Source organism: Brachyistius frenatus, unplaced genomic scaffold (assembly GCF_029030835.1).
Source record: "Brachyistius frenatus isolate BFR_SWC_R1_liver_20210118 unplaced genomic scaffold, ASM2903083v1 Contig_4, whole genome shotgun sequence".
NCBI classification, from domain to species: Eukaryota; Metazoa; Chordata; class Actinopteri; family Embiotocidae; genus Brachyistius; species Brachyistius frenatus.
Genome location: NW_027210603.1, coordinates 9138130 through 9152198, shown reverse-complemented (window position 1 = coordinate 9152198; position 14069 = coordinate 9138130). Strand labels below are relative to the sequence as shown.

Sequence of the window (14069 nt, the reverse complement as noted above, 5' to 3'; positions counted from 1 at the left end):
TTTTTTTTTTTTCGTGCGCGTGTTTTTTCATACGCCAGATTTATCGAAGTGAAACAACTTCCCGACTTTGTCTCCATTTACGACTCGTTCTCCTTCGCAGGTCCAAGAAGGTGGCATCCTTAGCCGCGACGCTGCAAAAAGCCTCCCTGCAGAAGAAAGACACGGAGCTGGAGCTGGGTGAACTCGAGGACGCAGCGACGATGGTGGTGGAGGAGGAAGAAGAAGAAGAAGAAGAGCAGGGAGCTTCCCAGAGCGCCGCCGTATCCCGCGGTGACAGCAGCAGCGCTTCCAGCGACGACGGCAGCAGCGACTTGTCTGGCGACAGCGAAGAATCTGAGGCTGAGGGACAAGGCTGCACCGAATCCAAGGAGGGGGGGAGAGGAGGAGTGGAGGCGTTTAAGGACAACCCTCCACAGCCCCGGCCCACCTCCTCCGTCTCTCCCAACCCCCGGGCGACCACGAGCGCGCTCTTGTCAGCGGGGAAGAGGAAAGTAGACGCCCTTCCCTCAGCCGCAGAGGACTCCAGACAGCTGATCCGGGAGTTGGGGCGACGGGTGGCCGAGGAGCTGAGAATCTCTCCGGACTCCATCCACAAAGCAGACGGGCGGTGTTCACCGCCGAGCAGCGCTGCGGCAAAGACCGGAGGAGCGTCTGGGGGGAGCAGCAGTGGCACTTTCTTAGAGCCGAGCCCCGGCAGAAACCCTCTGCTCATTATCCAAACACAGGAGGAACCCCGTGATCTGGAGCGGGAGTTCATCGGCTGATAGAAATTGTTGTGGAACTTAAAAAGCCCCTAGATGATTTTTTTTTTTTTTTTTTTTTTTTTTTAACTGTAAAGTCCTCGTAAGTGATGTAAAGAAAACATTTCTTTGTTAATGATTTTTTTTTTTTTTTCAATTTGTTATTGCCTGAACTTGTAAAGCCTCATTACATTTCATATTTATAGAGTTGCTTAATGAGCATGTGAAAGCTTTTTATTTATTTTTTCATTCTTATTTCATGAGAAGATAAAAGAATTCCAGGCAGCTCAACCTTTTTTTTTTTTTTTTTTTTTTGCCATCTAAGCTGCCTTCTTGCTCTACAAATACATTTTTACTGTGTGAATATACCGTTTTATCTTACATGAATTACTTCTTTTTATTTATGAAAAGTAATCCAACGGCATCCGTGAGCTCCGTTTAGTAGTGACGTGCTGACGGTGCAGAGCTTCCTCTGTTACACGTGTGTATTTCCACATTGACACTTTCCATCTTCATATCCACGTTGGGCAACAAATAAACAAAACGGGAACGTCATCCCAGGAAAGCGAGTGCGAAAGAACGTCTGTCGCGGAGTGACACGACAATGAACAAAAGTGCCTGGCGGAGATACTTGGTGCGAGCTATTCTTTCTCTAATAAACAGCAGGAAAAAGCACTAACTCCTTCCTAAAGCGGAGCAGCGCCAGCACGCCCGAGTGATTGATTCATCTGGCGTGAGCGCGGGGGGGGGGGGGGGCCGCCGTCGACACAGCTCAATATGATCGGCTGCGTCTAACGGGCGAGACAAAAACAAACAAGGAAGCACATGTCAAGGCAGATAGATGAGCGCTGCGAGCGAGGCTGCGGCACGGCAGCCGCTTGTTGGAGAGATAAGAGCGCCCCGGGGCCCCGGAGACGGCCGCGAGATGGAGTAGCGGAGGGAGGGCCAGCGGAGACACGCCGACAAACGGCCGGCTCAGGCTTGGAAACGTCCGCATCCTGTGGCCTTACTGCCGCAGCACCGACTGCGTCTCTGGAGGGAAATGCGTTTTAATTCCGGTCGTCCCCCGAGTGGGCTTGCGTTGATTACTGGGATCGAGGGGGGGAGGGGAGGGGAGGGGGAAGGACACAGAAATGACCCAAATTAGCACAATTTGTCAGGTTTTTGTGATCCTAATGGATTGCAACCAGCTGAGGAAGTGGCACAGCCACAGTGTTGCCTCGGGCTCTTTCCTGAAGAATTTCGTCCAGCTCCGGAGCCACCGGTGGCGATGGCTTCCTAGGGTAGGCGGTGTCTGTCGTATTGCCTTACAGAGATGGATGGTGTTGCTTAGCGCCTCCCAAGAAGGGACGGCCTCCTCGCGCCGCCCTCTTGGGATCGAGATCGAGCGTCGTCATCGCCGTGACTTGAGACGAGTTACACCGTGAGAAGTCGGCCCATTTAAAGCCCCCTTCGTTCCGGGGACACGAGTCCTGGGACCGCACCCCCCCACCCCCCCCCCCCCCCCCGGCGGTGGTTCCCTCTCCCCGACGGGGTTTCACATTGATTAAGTGACACGGGACTCCGTTGCCGTTTTTCATCTTAAAGTGGCCTCCATATTCCTCTCCATTAGTGCCGCCGTCTCAGAGCCCGACTGGGGCATCAGCGACCAAGCTCGCCTCTTCCTCTGGTTCTTTTGCAATTAATACTCTTCACCGACAGACATTTTTCAGAGGCTGGGCCATAGTTTAATGAACGTGGCTGATAAATTATCCAAGGCTGTAATTAATGTGCTCTATTTTGACTTGGAATTTGATGAATCAGTCCCGTGCTCATGTAGCGAGTGTGCTCCTTTGACCCTCAAGGGTCTAAGAAACTGGTGTAATGTGTTCGAGACGGATTTGGGTCATCTTAGTAATGAGCCAATTAGCAACAGCAGATGTTTAATAGTGAAGGTTGGTCTATTAAATCTTGTGCTCTATGTGGAGACAAGAGGTAACGGCACGAGCACCATTTTCCTTACTGTACCTTCGTAGCTTGCACGTACCGGGAGTCAACAAAATGAATCTCGGGGGAGAAGATCGGAGCGCGATCAGCACAATCGGCACGTTCTCGTTCCCGTGGTGTCGAATACTGCCGTTTTGTCACGACCGTTGGGAGTCAGTGAGATCTGCACAAGGTGCACTTCGGCGTCAGCACCGTCACCACCCGGGTGGAAGAAGGAGGTAATGTGACGGAGTAGAAAGTGACAATGTACATGTAGAGGAGGAGGTCATTGGTGTTTTGTAACAAATTTAACTTGCGTAACACATAGGTGACTCATGTGAGATGTATGTAGATTATTTACTTTAACCCAAACCATAACCTCTTCCTAAAACTAACCATGAGGCCTAAACCTAAGGAACCTTGTGCTTATCTCCGAGACGCTGGACTGCGATAAAAAAATGGCAGTTTTTAACACCCTGGGATGAGAACAGGTCGTCAAAGTCGATGGGAAATATAGACACCTCTTTGAGAGCTTTTAATTTTGCCATTGTTAACATGAGTGAATGTTGAGCAAAGGAGTTTATGCTTGATCATGGAAGTAGTTTTACAACATCATTTCGGGATTACGGTTAGGATTTTGCTTCCTCACTTTACTTACAGAGTTAGGTGATGGCCCCACTGCTCAAACAAATCCATTAAATGTGAAGCAACCTCTCGGCGGTGACTTTATATTTTATGGGCAGTTGTGAAACTGATCTTCCCATCTAACTTTCATTAAGAAAGAAAATAGAAAGCATATCAGATCTCTTTAAAAGTACTCATTTAACTTAAGGTCCACAGGATTTTTCAGTCTTATTCTCAACGTATAAAGTGATGAGAAGTATTGGAAGCCAGCACCATTGTAGCTTAATCGCTTACCTCGACATCCCATCTCAACAATTCATGGGCTTCGTTCTGTATCTGAGGACGCAAAGCGCAGGATGATGCGGGTAACCGTTCTGCACATGCTTGGCTAAAAGACTTAATGTGCCCTTGCATGGATAGAGGAGAAGAATTTGGCCACGAGCTAACAAATGGACTCAATTTATTAGGGAGAGAATCGGGCAGACCCTTCCTGCCACCGTCACTGATGTGATGTTAAGCACAGCAGCCCTGGAAGCAACTGTAGGACCAGATGTGAACTTGGAAAATGTCTCCTGTTGAGTTCTCTGAGTTAACTAGAATTATTTCTTCATCTGGATCCTCTAGCTGTCTGTTAGATCCCATCCCAACTAAACTTTTTAAAGGAAGTCTTCCCTTTAATTAATACTTCCATATTAGATCAGATCAACCGATCTATTGTAACCGGCTATGTACCGCAGGCTTTTAAAGTGGCTGTAATTAAACCTTTACTTAAAAAGCCGACTCTTGATCCGGCTGTTTAAGGAAACTACAGACTAATTTCCAACCTGCCGTTTATTTCTAAAATCCTTGAAAAAGTTGTTGCAAATCAACTTTTTGATCATTTACAAAGGAATGATCTGTTTGAAGATTTTCAGTCATGCTTTAGAGTTCATCATAGCACAGAAACAGCTCTGGTGAAAGTTACTAACGACCTTTGAATAGCCTCAGATAATGGACTCGTCTCTACTTGTTCTTCTGGACCTCAGTGCTGCTTTTGATACGATTGATCACACGATCTTATTACAGAGATTAGAAGATGTTACGAGGATTAAAGGAACTGCATTCGACTGGTTCAAATCCTACTTATCAGATAGATTCCAGTTTGTCCATGTCAACAATGAGTCTTCCAGACAAACACAAGTTAGTTATGGAGTTCCACAAGGCTCAGTGTTAGGCCCAATACTTTTTACTTTGTACATGCTTCCATGAGGAGATGTCATCAGGAAGCACTGCGTCAACTTCCATTGTTATGCAGATGACACTCAGCTATATCTTTCTATAAAACCAGATGAAACTAATCAGTTGGTAAAACTTGAAGCCTGTCTAAAAGACATAAAGGCCTGGATGACCAAAAACTTCCTGCTTCTAAATTCAGACAAAACAGAAGTTATTGTACTTGGTCCTAAACACCTCAGAAACTCTTTCTGTAATCACTTAGTTACTCTGGATGACGTTGTCTTGGCCTCCAGCAAAACTGTGAGGAACCTTGGAGTCATCTTTGATGAGGATTTGTCCTTTAGCCACCATATAAAGCAAATCTCCAGAACTGCCTTCTTTCATCTATGTAATATTAATAAAATCAGGAAAATCCTTCCTCAGCGTGATGCAGAAAAACTCACTCATGCGTTTGTTACTTCTAGGCTAGATTATTGTAATTCCTTGTTGTTAGGATGTCCAAATTACTCATTAAAAACCCTGCAGCTGATCCGAAATGCTGCAGCAAGAGTACTGACGGGATTTAGCAAGAGAGATCATATTTCTCCTGTTTTAGCTTCTCTTCACTGGTTCCCTGTGAAATCAAGAATATAATTTAAAATTCTCTTGATGAGTTACAAAGCCCTACATGACCAGGCTCCATCATATCTTAGAGATCTATATAATCCATATAATCCTATCAGAGCTCTTCGCTCTCAGTACGCTGGTCTACTTGTGGTTCCTGGAGTTTCCAGAAGTAGAATGAGAGGCAGAGCCTTCAGTTTTCAGGCTTTCAGTTTGTGTTTGAGGGGCAGAAACCCTCTCTAGCTTTAAGATTAGACTCAAAACGTTCCTTTTTGATAAAGCCTATAGTTAGGGCTGGCTTGGGTAGATCTGAACCAACCCTTAGTTATGCTATTATAGGCTGAGGCTGCTGGAGGACCCCGTTACATGCTGAGCTTCTTTTCTTTCCTCCTACTCTTTAACCGACTCATACCTCACCATCCTTTTCTCTCCCATAGCTTTTTCTTATTGTCTGTTGTCTCCATTCAGTTCCCTCGCTCGCGTAGTTTCTCTTCTTTCTTTTGCAGATGTCCCGTCATGGAGCTGCATGTCTCTGCCCTGCGCTTGTCGTCTCCACCAACAGTTCTTCTCTTCTATCTCCATGCTGTCCTTTTCTCTCTCTGCTCTCCCCTCACCCCAACCGGTCGAGGCAGATGGCCGCCCACCCCTGAGCCTGGTTCTGTCGGAGGTTTCTTCCTGTTAAGAGGGACTTTTTCCTTCCCTCTGTTGGAGGTTTTTCTCCTTTAAAGAGGAGTTTTTTTGTTGTTGTTTTTTTTCCCCTTCTAGCTTATGTGGGAATTGTTGGTTTTCTCTGTATAATATTGTAACGTCTTGCTGTAAGGACTTTAATGTGTTAAGTGCCATGAAATAACCTGTGTTGTGATTTGGCGCTATATAAATAAAGTTAAATTGAATTGAATTGAATTGAAATCATTCAGGTTTGATGTCTCTGGAGAGGAAGTAAACCATTTGGCCCTTTCATATAAAGAACCTCAATGACACCAGTGCATTTACTGTGACCTTGCTTGCCCCACTGAGAGTAGAAATTTCGAAATAATCTCGCAGATGTGATAAAGCATTCCTTCCCTTGTTTTTGTTTTAAATGGGAAAGGCAGTGGCAAGGACAGCGTCGTCACTGCCCCCGCTCCCCGTCACACACCGCCTCTGGTTGATTGTAATAGAAAACTCTATCTCCTCTCCCCTTCCTGAGAGGCGAAGTGATTCTGGTGCTTGAAAAGATTAATAGCCCTCCAGAAGAAATGAATCAGGTGCTCTTGAGGCCCTGACTCTTCCAATGGGCGTGCAAATAGAAATCCTTTTCCCCTCTTCCTAGCGAGGCTATGTCGCCCATTGCGACGCAGCTCTCCCTTTTTGCCGCCTTCGTTCCGTGTCATGTCGCTCCAGGCTTGGCCGGCGAAGAGACGAGGAGCGGCTCGCGCGAGTGAAGCAGGTGGCCGTTCCCTTCAGCTCAGTCTTCGGGCTTTATAGTCGGGCCCCCTTGAAATGACTGGCGTATGGTAATGAGGGAATGAGTGCATGGGATGTGTCAGTGTCTCTCAGGCTGACAGCGCTGGCAGGGAGGGATTATCTAAATGGTCTATTTTCATGCTCTTAATCACAAAAGAAACAGTGAAATACCCCCTTTCTGCAGTATGTGGGCGCATCTGTGTGTGTGTGTGTGTGTGTGTGTGTGTGTGTGTGTGTGTGTGTGTGTGTGTGTGTGTGTGTGTGTGTGTGTGTGCGCGCGCGCGTGTGTGTGTGTGTTGACATCCACTTGTCGTCAGTAGCATTGCCTGGCTGATTCACTCTAATTGGTGTGAGCAATGTCCGTTAAATCGCTTCCTAACTCTCAGTGGACATGTGCTATCAGGCAGCTTAATGCTGCAAATTGCCTCTGCCATACTGGAGCCCTGTGTGTGTGTGTGTGTGTGTGTGTGTGTGTGTGCGCGCGTGTGTGCGCGCGTGCGCGCGTGTGTGTGTGAAAGCCTCTCATCGTTACGCCACCTTGTTAAGTGCGTTGGGGTTGCAGCGACATTGTTAAAGTGTTAAGGTAGAGTAGAGTTATCTGGAAGAACAGTCACGCGTGAGGTTCGACTCTGACCTGCTGATATGTGAATGTAAACTATATCCTCCTGCACTAATTGCATTACAATGATACACCTGAGGACAGCTGAGCAGAAGTACTGCTTGTCATAATCTCACGCCGGTAAACAACAGCTCATTTCTAACGAGGCTGCCTCCACATTGTGCTGTCTGGAGGCTGCTCTCCTTTTGTCCACAGCACTTGTTCCTTATCTGAGCCAGTCCACGCTCGAGCGCAAGTCTCCGCGCTTTCCACAAAAAAAAAAATGCTCCGGTCTCATGTTTGTTTTTCTAGCTAAAACAGCTGTCAAACATGATTAATATTTCAGCGAGAGACTGTGCTGGAGGGAACCTCTAAGTGCTAGGGGAGTTGGAAACAACAAACCAACACTGTTGCTTTCTCCCTCTTCTCGGCTGCTGTATACATTCGCCTCTCCCCACGCTCTGCTTTCACGGAACCGAGCGCCTCTTTCATGACTTCTGAAACGAAGCAGCGTGCGACGTGGAATCAAAATAAACTGGGTAAAGCTCTCCTGCTTGGTGTCAACAAACAGTCGGTGCGTCACTTCATTTCAAGCTGCGGGAGATTGAACAATTATTGCGCGGGTCCTTTGATATTTCCCTTTCAGAGACGGGGGCAGGTTTCGAGATGAAGAGAACCCTTGAGGCAAACCTCCGAAGGCTGCGTCTGTGTTTGCTCGGCGCACGGGACGGTGCCCTTCAGCCAGTGTTTCTGCCCCTCCCGGTTCAGAGCAAAGCGAGCTAATGATGCCTCACGGATGTTGGTGTGTTGCAACCAGACAGGGAACAAAGGTTTCCCTTGCTCGCACTCCCGGAGCGCTCTGCAGACAAGCTCCCCCGACAGCGCTGACACCAGATCTTGACACAGATAAAAGCTTCTGCTTGCATGTTAACACAGAAACGCACTCCACTCCTTTTTCTAAATTTGCCTGGCATTGTCAGTTCCGATGCATTCCGCTAACTAAGCAAACAAACAAACACGCCAACTGTCCATCCTGAAAGCAGCCGCTGGGGGGGGGGGGGGGGGGGGGGGGGAACAAAAAAACACAACCTCGTCCTGATGCGTTTCATCCATGCTCTCACTCCTTTTCACTCACGGCCTTCTTTTATTATCTCATCCGGGCTTGAACTCACTCTGTGACTCTTGATGTCAGCCAAAGCATCTGCCGTCCCAACCAGTTGCCAGGGAGTTGGCCTCCCACCGTATCCCCGGCCCCCCCTGGGATGTGTTACATGAAAGCAGATACCCACACGTGTCGCCGCAGCGATTCTGTCAGCACGTCATAGAATCGGCGGCCCACTGCGATTAAATCGCTGCTCTCTGCCACGGAGAGGTGTAGATTACATCTGCACGGTGCAGCGCCGTGCCTCCCAGCTGACACGCGGCATCAACGGAGAGTGAATACTGGGGGTTTGGGCGGAGAGGACAGGAAGCTGTAAGAGGAGGCGGAGTAGAGGGAAATCGCAGTCAGCGTAGCAGGCTTTTTTTTTTTTTTTTTTTAAAAGGTAGCTGCCTGAACTTCCAATGTAGACTTTCTATCTAATTTCTTGGAAAGATGTCTGCTGCTTTTCACCAAAGAACCTAACCTGACTTCAGGCGAACAAAAGATTTCAGAGAGCGTGTTTACAAGGAGTGTAAAGCGCTGAGTATCGCCACAGTCTCATTAGGTTTACAGAATGTGGCGCCTCAGCTCTGCCATCAACATCTGCTGTAACCTGAGTGGCAGCTCACTGGATTGTCCTGACACGGGACCAAAGAAATGTGCATGTTGTATCTTAATGCAGTATCAAGCTCTTGGAAAAACACTCTTGGAGTGTCAGATCAGATAAGAAATGATCATGTGGATAAAATGATCTGCTGGCTGGCTGCGAGCTGAGTGACTCAGCACTTTAAAAAAAAAAAAAAAAAAAAAAAAAAAGGGAAAGGAATCAGATTACCAGTTTGTACTTGGATCCATTTCCTGGTACTGGTATTTACTGGGGGCTGGTGACCTTTGAACCCCTTGCAGAGTGGCTGCTTTAACTGACCTTTAGCTGCTCCAGATGGCAAGGGATGATTACGGAGTACCCGTGTGTGCTCAGTGGGGACTTTGATCATTTTGAAGTTGTGCTGCAAGAACTAATGTGATAGTGCTGAGTTTAAAAACAGGAAATCTGGTGTCTTCATGCATTTTATAAATTTCTGACATAGATGTTTGCTTTACAAAGGTATGTTAGTGATATGAACAATTGCTATCATACACTTACTAAAGGCTTAAGTATACCCTGCCCCTCCTCCCAATGTGGACTTTAACCTCTATTAATTATTATTAATTATTTTTCTTTCCTTACATAATTGCCTCTTGTCACAAGGAAAGACAGAAAGTAAACAAATTGCTGTATCACACCCATGGAGGTATTAAAAGAGGCCTGGAAACCAGATATGACACCTCACTTATTTGAATGAAAGTTGCTTACGTCCATAACATTTTCCATGAGGTACCAGGATGATAACAGATTATTTTGCACGCTTCCATGAATTTGTGCCCTTTTTGGTGAACTGATGAGATTTTGGTGGTTACGGGTCAAGTTCACTGTGACCCCCTGACCTCTTTATCATGACAACCAAGACAAGGGGTCAGGGGATTGTTGTCGCATCCGTCATCTGCACTTCTGTAAAAAATAGTCTGAAAGTAAAGACGGCATGTTTCTCATTGTAAATTATTTACTGCAATCTTCAATGCAAATATAGTGATAACTTCCATTTCACGGAGAAATAAACCTAAAATATTTGATTAACAATCCATCAAAGTCTTCGCTACATATTTTATATGAGTCAGGACAGTCTGGCTGGCAGAGGCATTAAACCACAGGGCTATTCTAGTTTTTCTTTAAAGGTGTATATTCCATAGTGTAGTGTTACTATTCACTGCATGAATATATGGGTCTGGGTACGCTGTATAGGGAACTGTTTGCATTCATTGCATGCTACTGGGCATGGAACTCGGGTTCATTTTGGAACTACAGAAGAGCTCTTCTTTAATAACTTAATTTACATAAGGTCACAAATGAAAGAATACCCCAGGACAATTAAGCAAAGCTGATAAACAGCACATTTTGGGAGTAAGAATAATAGTTTTCCATAAAGCATATATTTTATTGATTCATACCTTTTATTTACATTTCTAATTAAGTCTGAAAAAGGAATGATGATGATTTTTTTTAAAGAAATTTGCAAACGTACCGGCAGAAAATTCTTGGTGAGGATAACCCAGTGTGATAAAATCCACACCGGGCCAAAAATGAAAAGTTATTGTTAGTGTAACTTATTAAGTATATATTTGATCAGTAATCGACCCACACACTTGTGTTTTGTGTTCATAAGTCCTCTGCGCAAAAATGTGTCATGTTGTCAATGACATGTTGTGCTGTCACCCATTATTTTCATCTGTTACAGTATTCCAACATTAGACAATGTGTAGCCAGCTGTCTGTTTTCCTAGTAATTAAGTCATTAATGTGTCAACTAGGACATGAATTTTGCCGTTTTACAAAGTGCATGCTTTCACTTGTTTGAGTCACTACTGACGTCACATTATGTTGCGTCTGAGTGCGATGCTGTGAGACCGAGCGAGCTGCTCGTGAGGAGCCCATGGGGCCGCTGCTGGCCTTACTTAGCATGTGTAATGAGAGTGGCGGCACGCTCGGAGAGAAAAAAGACTTACAAGCGACGTCTGTCGGGTTTCGGGGCAACATATTGGGTCAAATTGTTGTGATTAAAGAAAACTATAAGATACGAGAACGAGGCTGCTATTGTAATGGAAAAAAATGTGCTCCGGAGGGACGGGGAAGACAGGGAGGAGCGGCACGAGGAAGGCGGGCTGCAGACTGAATAGCAAGTGGAAAATGATGATGCGTCGTGATGAGCATTGCCTGCTTTAACCGTTTTGCATTGGGGCCAGGCACTTACTCGTTATGCCACTGGAGGGTTAAAATGTTCTCCCATATATGACCTTCGTGTTTTCACATGAGAAATTCATCACTTATCCAACGACCATTTATTTGCAAAGTGAATTCAGTGACAATCATCAAAAAGTTCTAAAAGCCACGAAGTGAAAGTTTCAGCTTAGAGTTGTTTGTACTCTTCCCAAAGGGCAGGAAGGAAGTTCCGTCCCGAAATAAACCTCTATATTTTAATTATAAACATGCATTTATTTAATCCCAGATTTCCTTTCTTTGATAACATCAACGTTTGCAATTACTGTACATCAAAAGACGTGTGTATTTTTGGTAATCCATCTGTTTGCAGCCTGGTCCAGACCTTCCTCTGATCTCGGTGAACGGCGAGGGAGCGTGATGGGAGCGCAGGATTTGTAGCCAGTGTGTGTTCCTCTTTAATACATCCCAGCCCTCGCTGCGTAACACTAACGTGCTCTAAAATCAATGAGGCGCCCGCCCGCCCACCCACACAACATTCATCTCTGCCGTTGACTCAGGAGGCTCCAGCCTTCACACATCTGTGGGATGTTATAGCATCCCTCATGGATTTACTAGTGCGTCGACAGACCGTGCACACTCATTCACACACCTCCCCTCATCCTGGGGGTAACATCAGGACACGCCGCATGCTCTGTTGTAAATATTATCAGGAGACAGCATGACCTACTTGAAGAGCCCGCAAATACGAAATAATACGTTATTTTCCCAAGTGGAGCTAACAACGAGCGCCGATTATTCCGAGCAAACCGCTGCTCTAATTTATTTGAATCTGTAGTGCAGTGGGACAACGTTGTCTTTTGTTGACAAGGAGTAAAAGCACAGTAAGCTGCCAAATCCGCCACCATAAAACCGGCAAAATCCCCACGGGACAATTATTTATGCAAATAAAGTCATTAAGCTGATGAGTGATGCAGTGATGGGCAAATATTTCTTTGTCACTGCACTTATCCTCAGTGGACGGGTGGCATTTAAGAAATGGTTTGACATACACTGATTTTAATTGCTTGTCAAGAGTTACAGCGAGGAGATGCTTAGCTTAGCATACAGGTCGTCTACTGTGCTCTGTAGGAAAGTGTTTTCTCAAATAGAGATACACCTTAATGATTGTAAAAATGTCCTTTTACCCTGATTATCAGGTGCGGGTGCTAGGCCAATATACACTGTCTGAGATCTCCGGAAAAGTTGACAATGGTGACTTGACACTGTGAACATGCCGACGAGTTCGCCGAGTGCTCAGCAGTCAACTCCGGCAGAAATGCTCTCTCAGGGGTCACCGAGGCAGCAGTGGATAATTGAATGTGGATGACTCTCAGCAATCATCTTAAAGAAAGTGACAGAGACGGAGATGGAGGACAGCATATAGAAGATAGAAAGAGCCAGCAGCCTCATTCTTGGAAATGGACAGTTTGGCAAATCTCACAATCGTTCAGCCTGTTGGAGGATTCAAGAATGTGGCAGAAGGCATCGTGACAGCCTCTAATTGAGAACAGACATTGATTCTGGACACCAGTTTGGAGAAAAACAAGGAACATCTTGTCGTCCTCTAAACTGTGAGATGTCTATTTAGAGCCTAATAGAGAAACTATGTTGTCAACTTGTGAATTATTTGGCAGGATTATTACATATTGTCCAACAGAATGACACGGTGTGAACTGTGTAACAGTAAGGTAGGTTAATTGGCTGGTTTGAGAAGACTTTAAATGGCCAGTGACATGATGGCAATCCATGCAAGAATTCTCAAGAAATTACCCAGAAAATACCAACTCTCAACTCGGTGGCTGGAGACAAAAAGTCAAGAGGATCACCAAAGTCATCAGGATACTTTGTATGGAAAGCCCAAATCTTGGGTCAAAATGTTGTGCCAATCTATTTGGGAGATGCTGAGATCACACAGGGTAAGTGAGAGCTTTGACCAGCTGGTAGTGGGAGAGGAAAAGTCACTGGATCACCAAAAACACAAGGATTCTGCCTCCGGACACAAAGGATCGCTGTGCTAGAATTTAGTGAAGTCTGTTTCATCATTGTTTAGCTATTTTAGAAAAAAAAAAACTAAAACGTCTACCTTATATTGGCACCACAGAAAGATTGTGGGGATCACCAGAGTCGTTAGGTACTGTTAATCTCTGGACAAAATGTCATGACAATTCATCAAATAATTCTTGAGATATAAAATGGTGGACTGACCAATAGACCATCCTCGCCCTCCTCATTAGTGTTTATGATTAAATGGCAACTTGCGGCCAAATGCATTGTTGGCTATAGCACATCTTTTTAACTGGCGACTAGAGCTCCTTATTTTTCCTCGGTGAACATGTCACGCTCATTTTGGTTTGTGGTATATTTTCAGCATGAGTGACACGCGCAGAAACATAATCGAAGGGGCTGCCCCCAAATACTCGACTTAGCTTTAGTTTACAGGAAAAGTCTTAGTCGACCAAGATTTCATTGGTCGTTTAGTCAAAGGAAGAAAAAAACAACAACTTTGAAATAATTTAAGGAAATATTTGTTTCAATTCAAGCCTTTGCATTTAGGGGCGTGGCCTTCTGGGTAACGTGCTTGTGACGAACATTCAGTGGGCCCTTGATGTGGGAAGTGAGCGACTCTCGCATACGAGCCGTAACAGTAGCAGCTTGTAGCTGCAGCCACCGAGAAGTGCTTGCCAACAGCGGTGATTAAGTCTCTGTTATCAGCCATAAAGTGTCCAGATAAGTTTCAGTATGACACTTTTCCAAATGTAAGAAAACAAAGGCTCACCCGATGTTGTTGTGACGGTGTCTCTGCTCCTCCTAATCACTGCAGAGTTAGTCCAGACAGTAAGGGCAAGGTCGCAGCCATAAACCAGACTGCAATAAAGACACTACC

At 45.6% G+C, this 14069-nt stretch overlaps 1 protein-coding gene across 1 annotated transcript in view; it reads left to right on the top strand.

The window, feature by feature from the left end:
• The window catches only part of shq1 (SHQ1, H/ACA ribonucleoprotein assembly factor), a 36069-nt gene extending 35247 nt beyond the window's left edge, over positions 1-822 (top strand). Inside the window, exon 12 of the mRNA XM_069714464.1 lies at positions 101-822. Within this exon, the coding sequence (XP_069570565.1) occupies positions 101-764 (664 nt within the window). The 3' untranslated portion in view covers positions 765-822. The remainder of the gene's footprint in view (positions 1-100) is intronic.
• Positions 823-14069: the final 13247 nt, after the last annotated feature.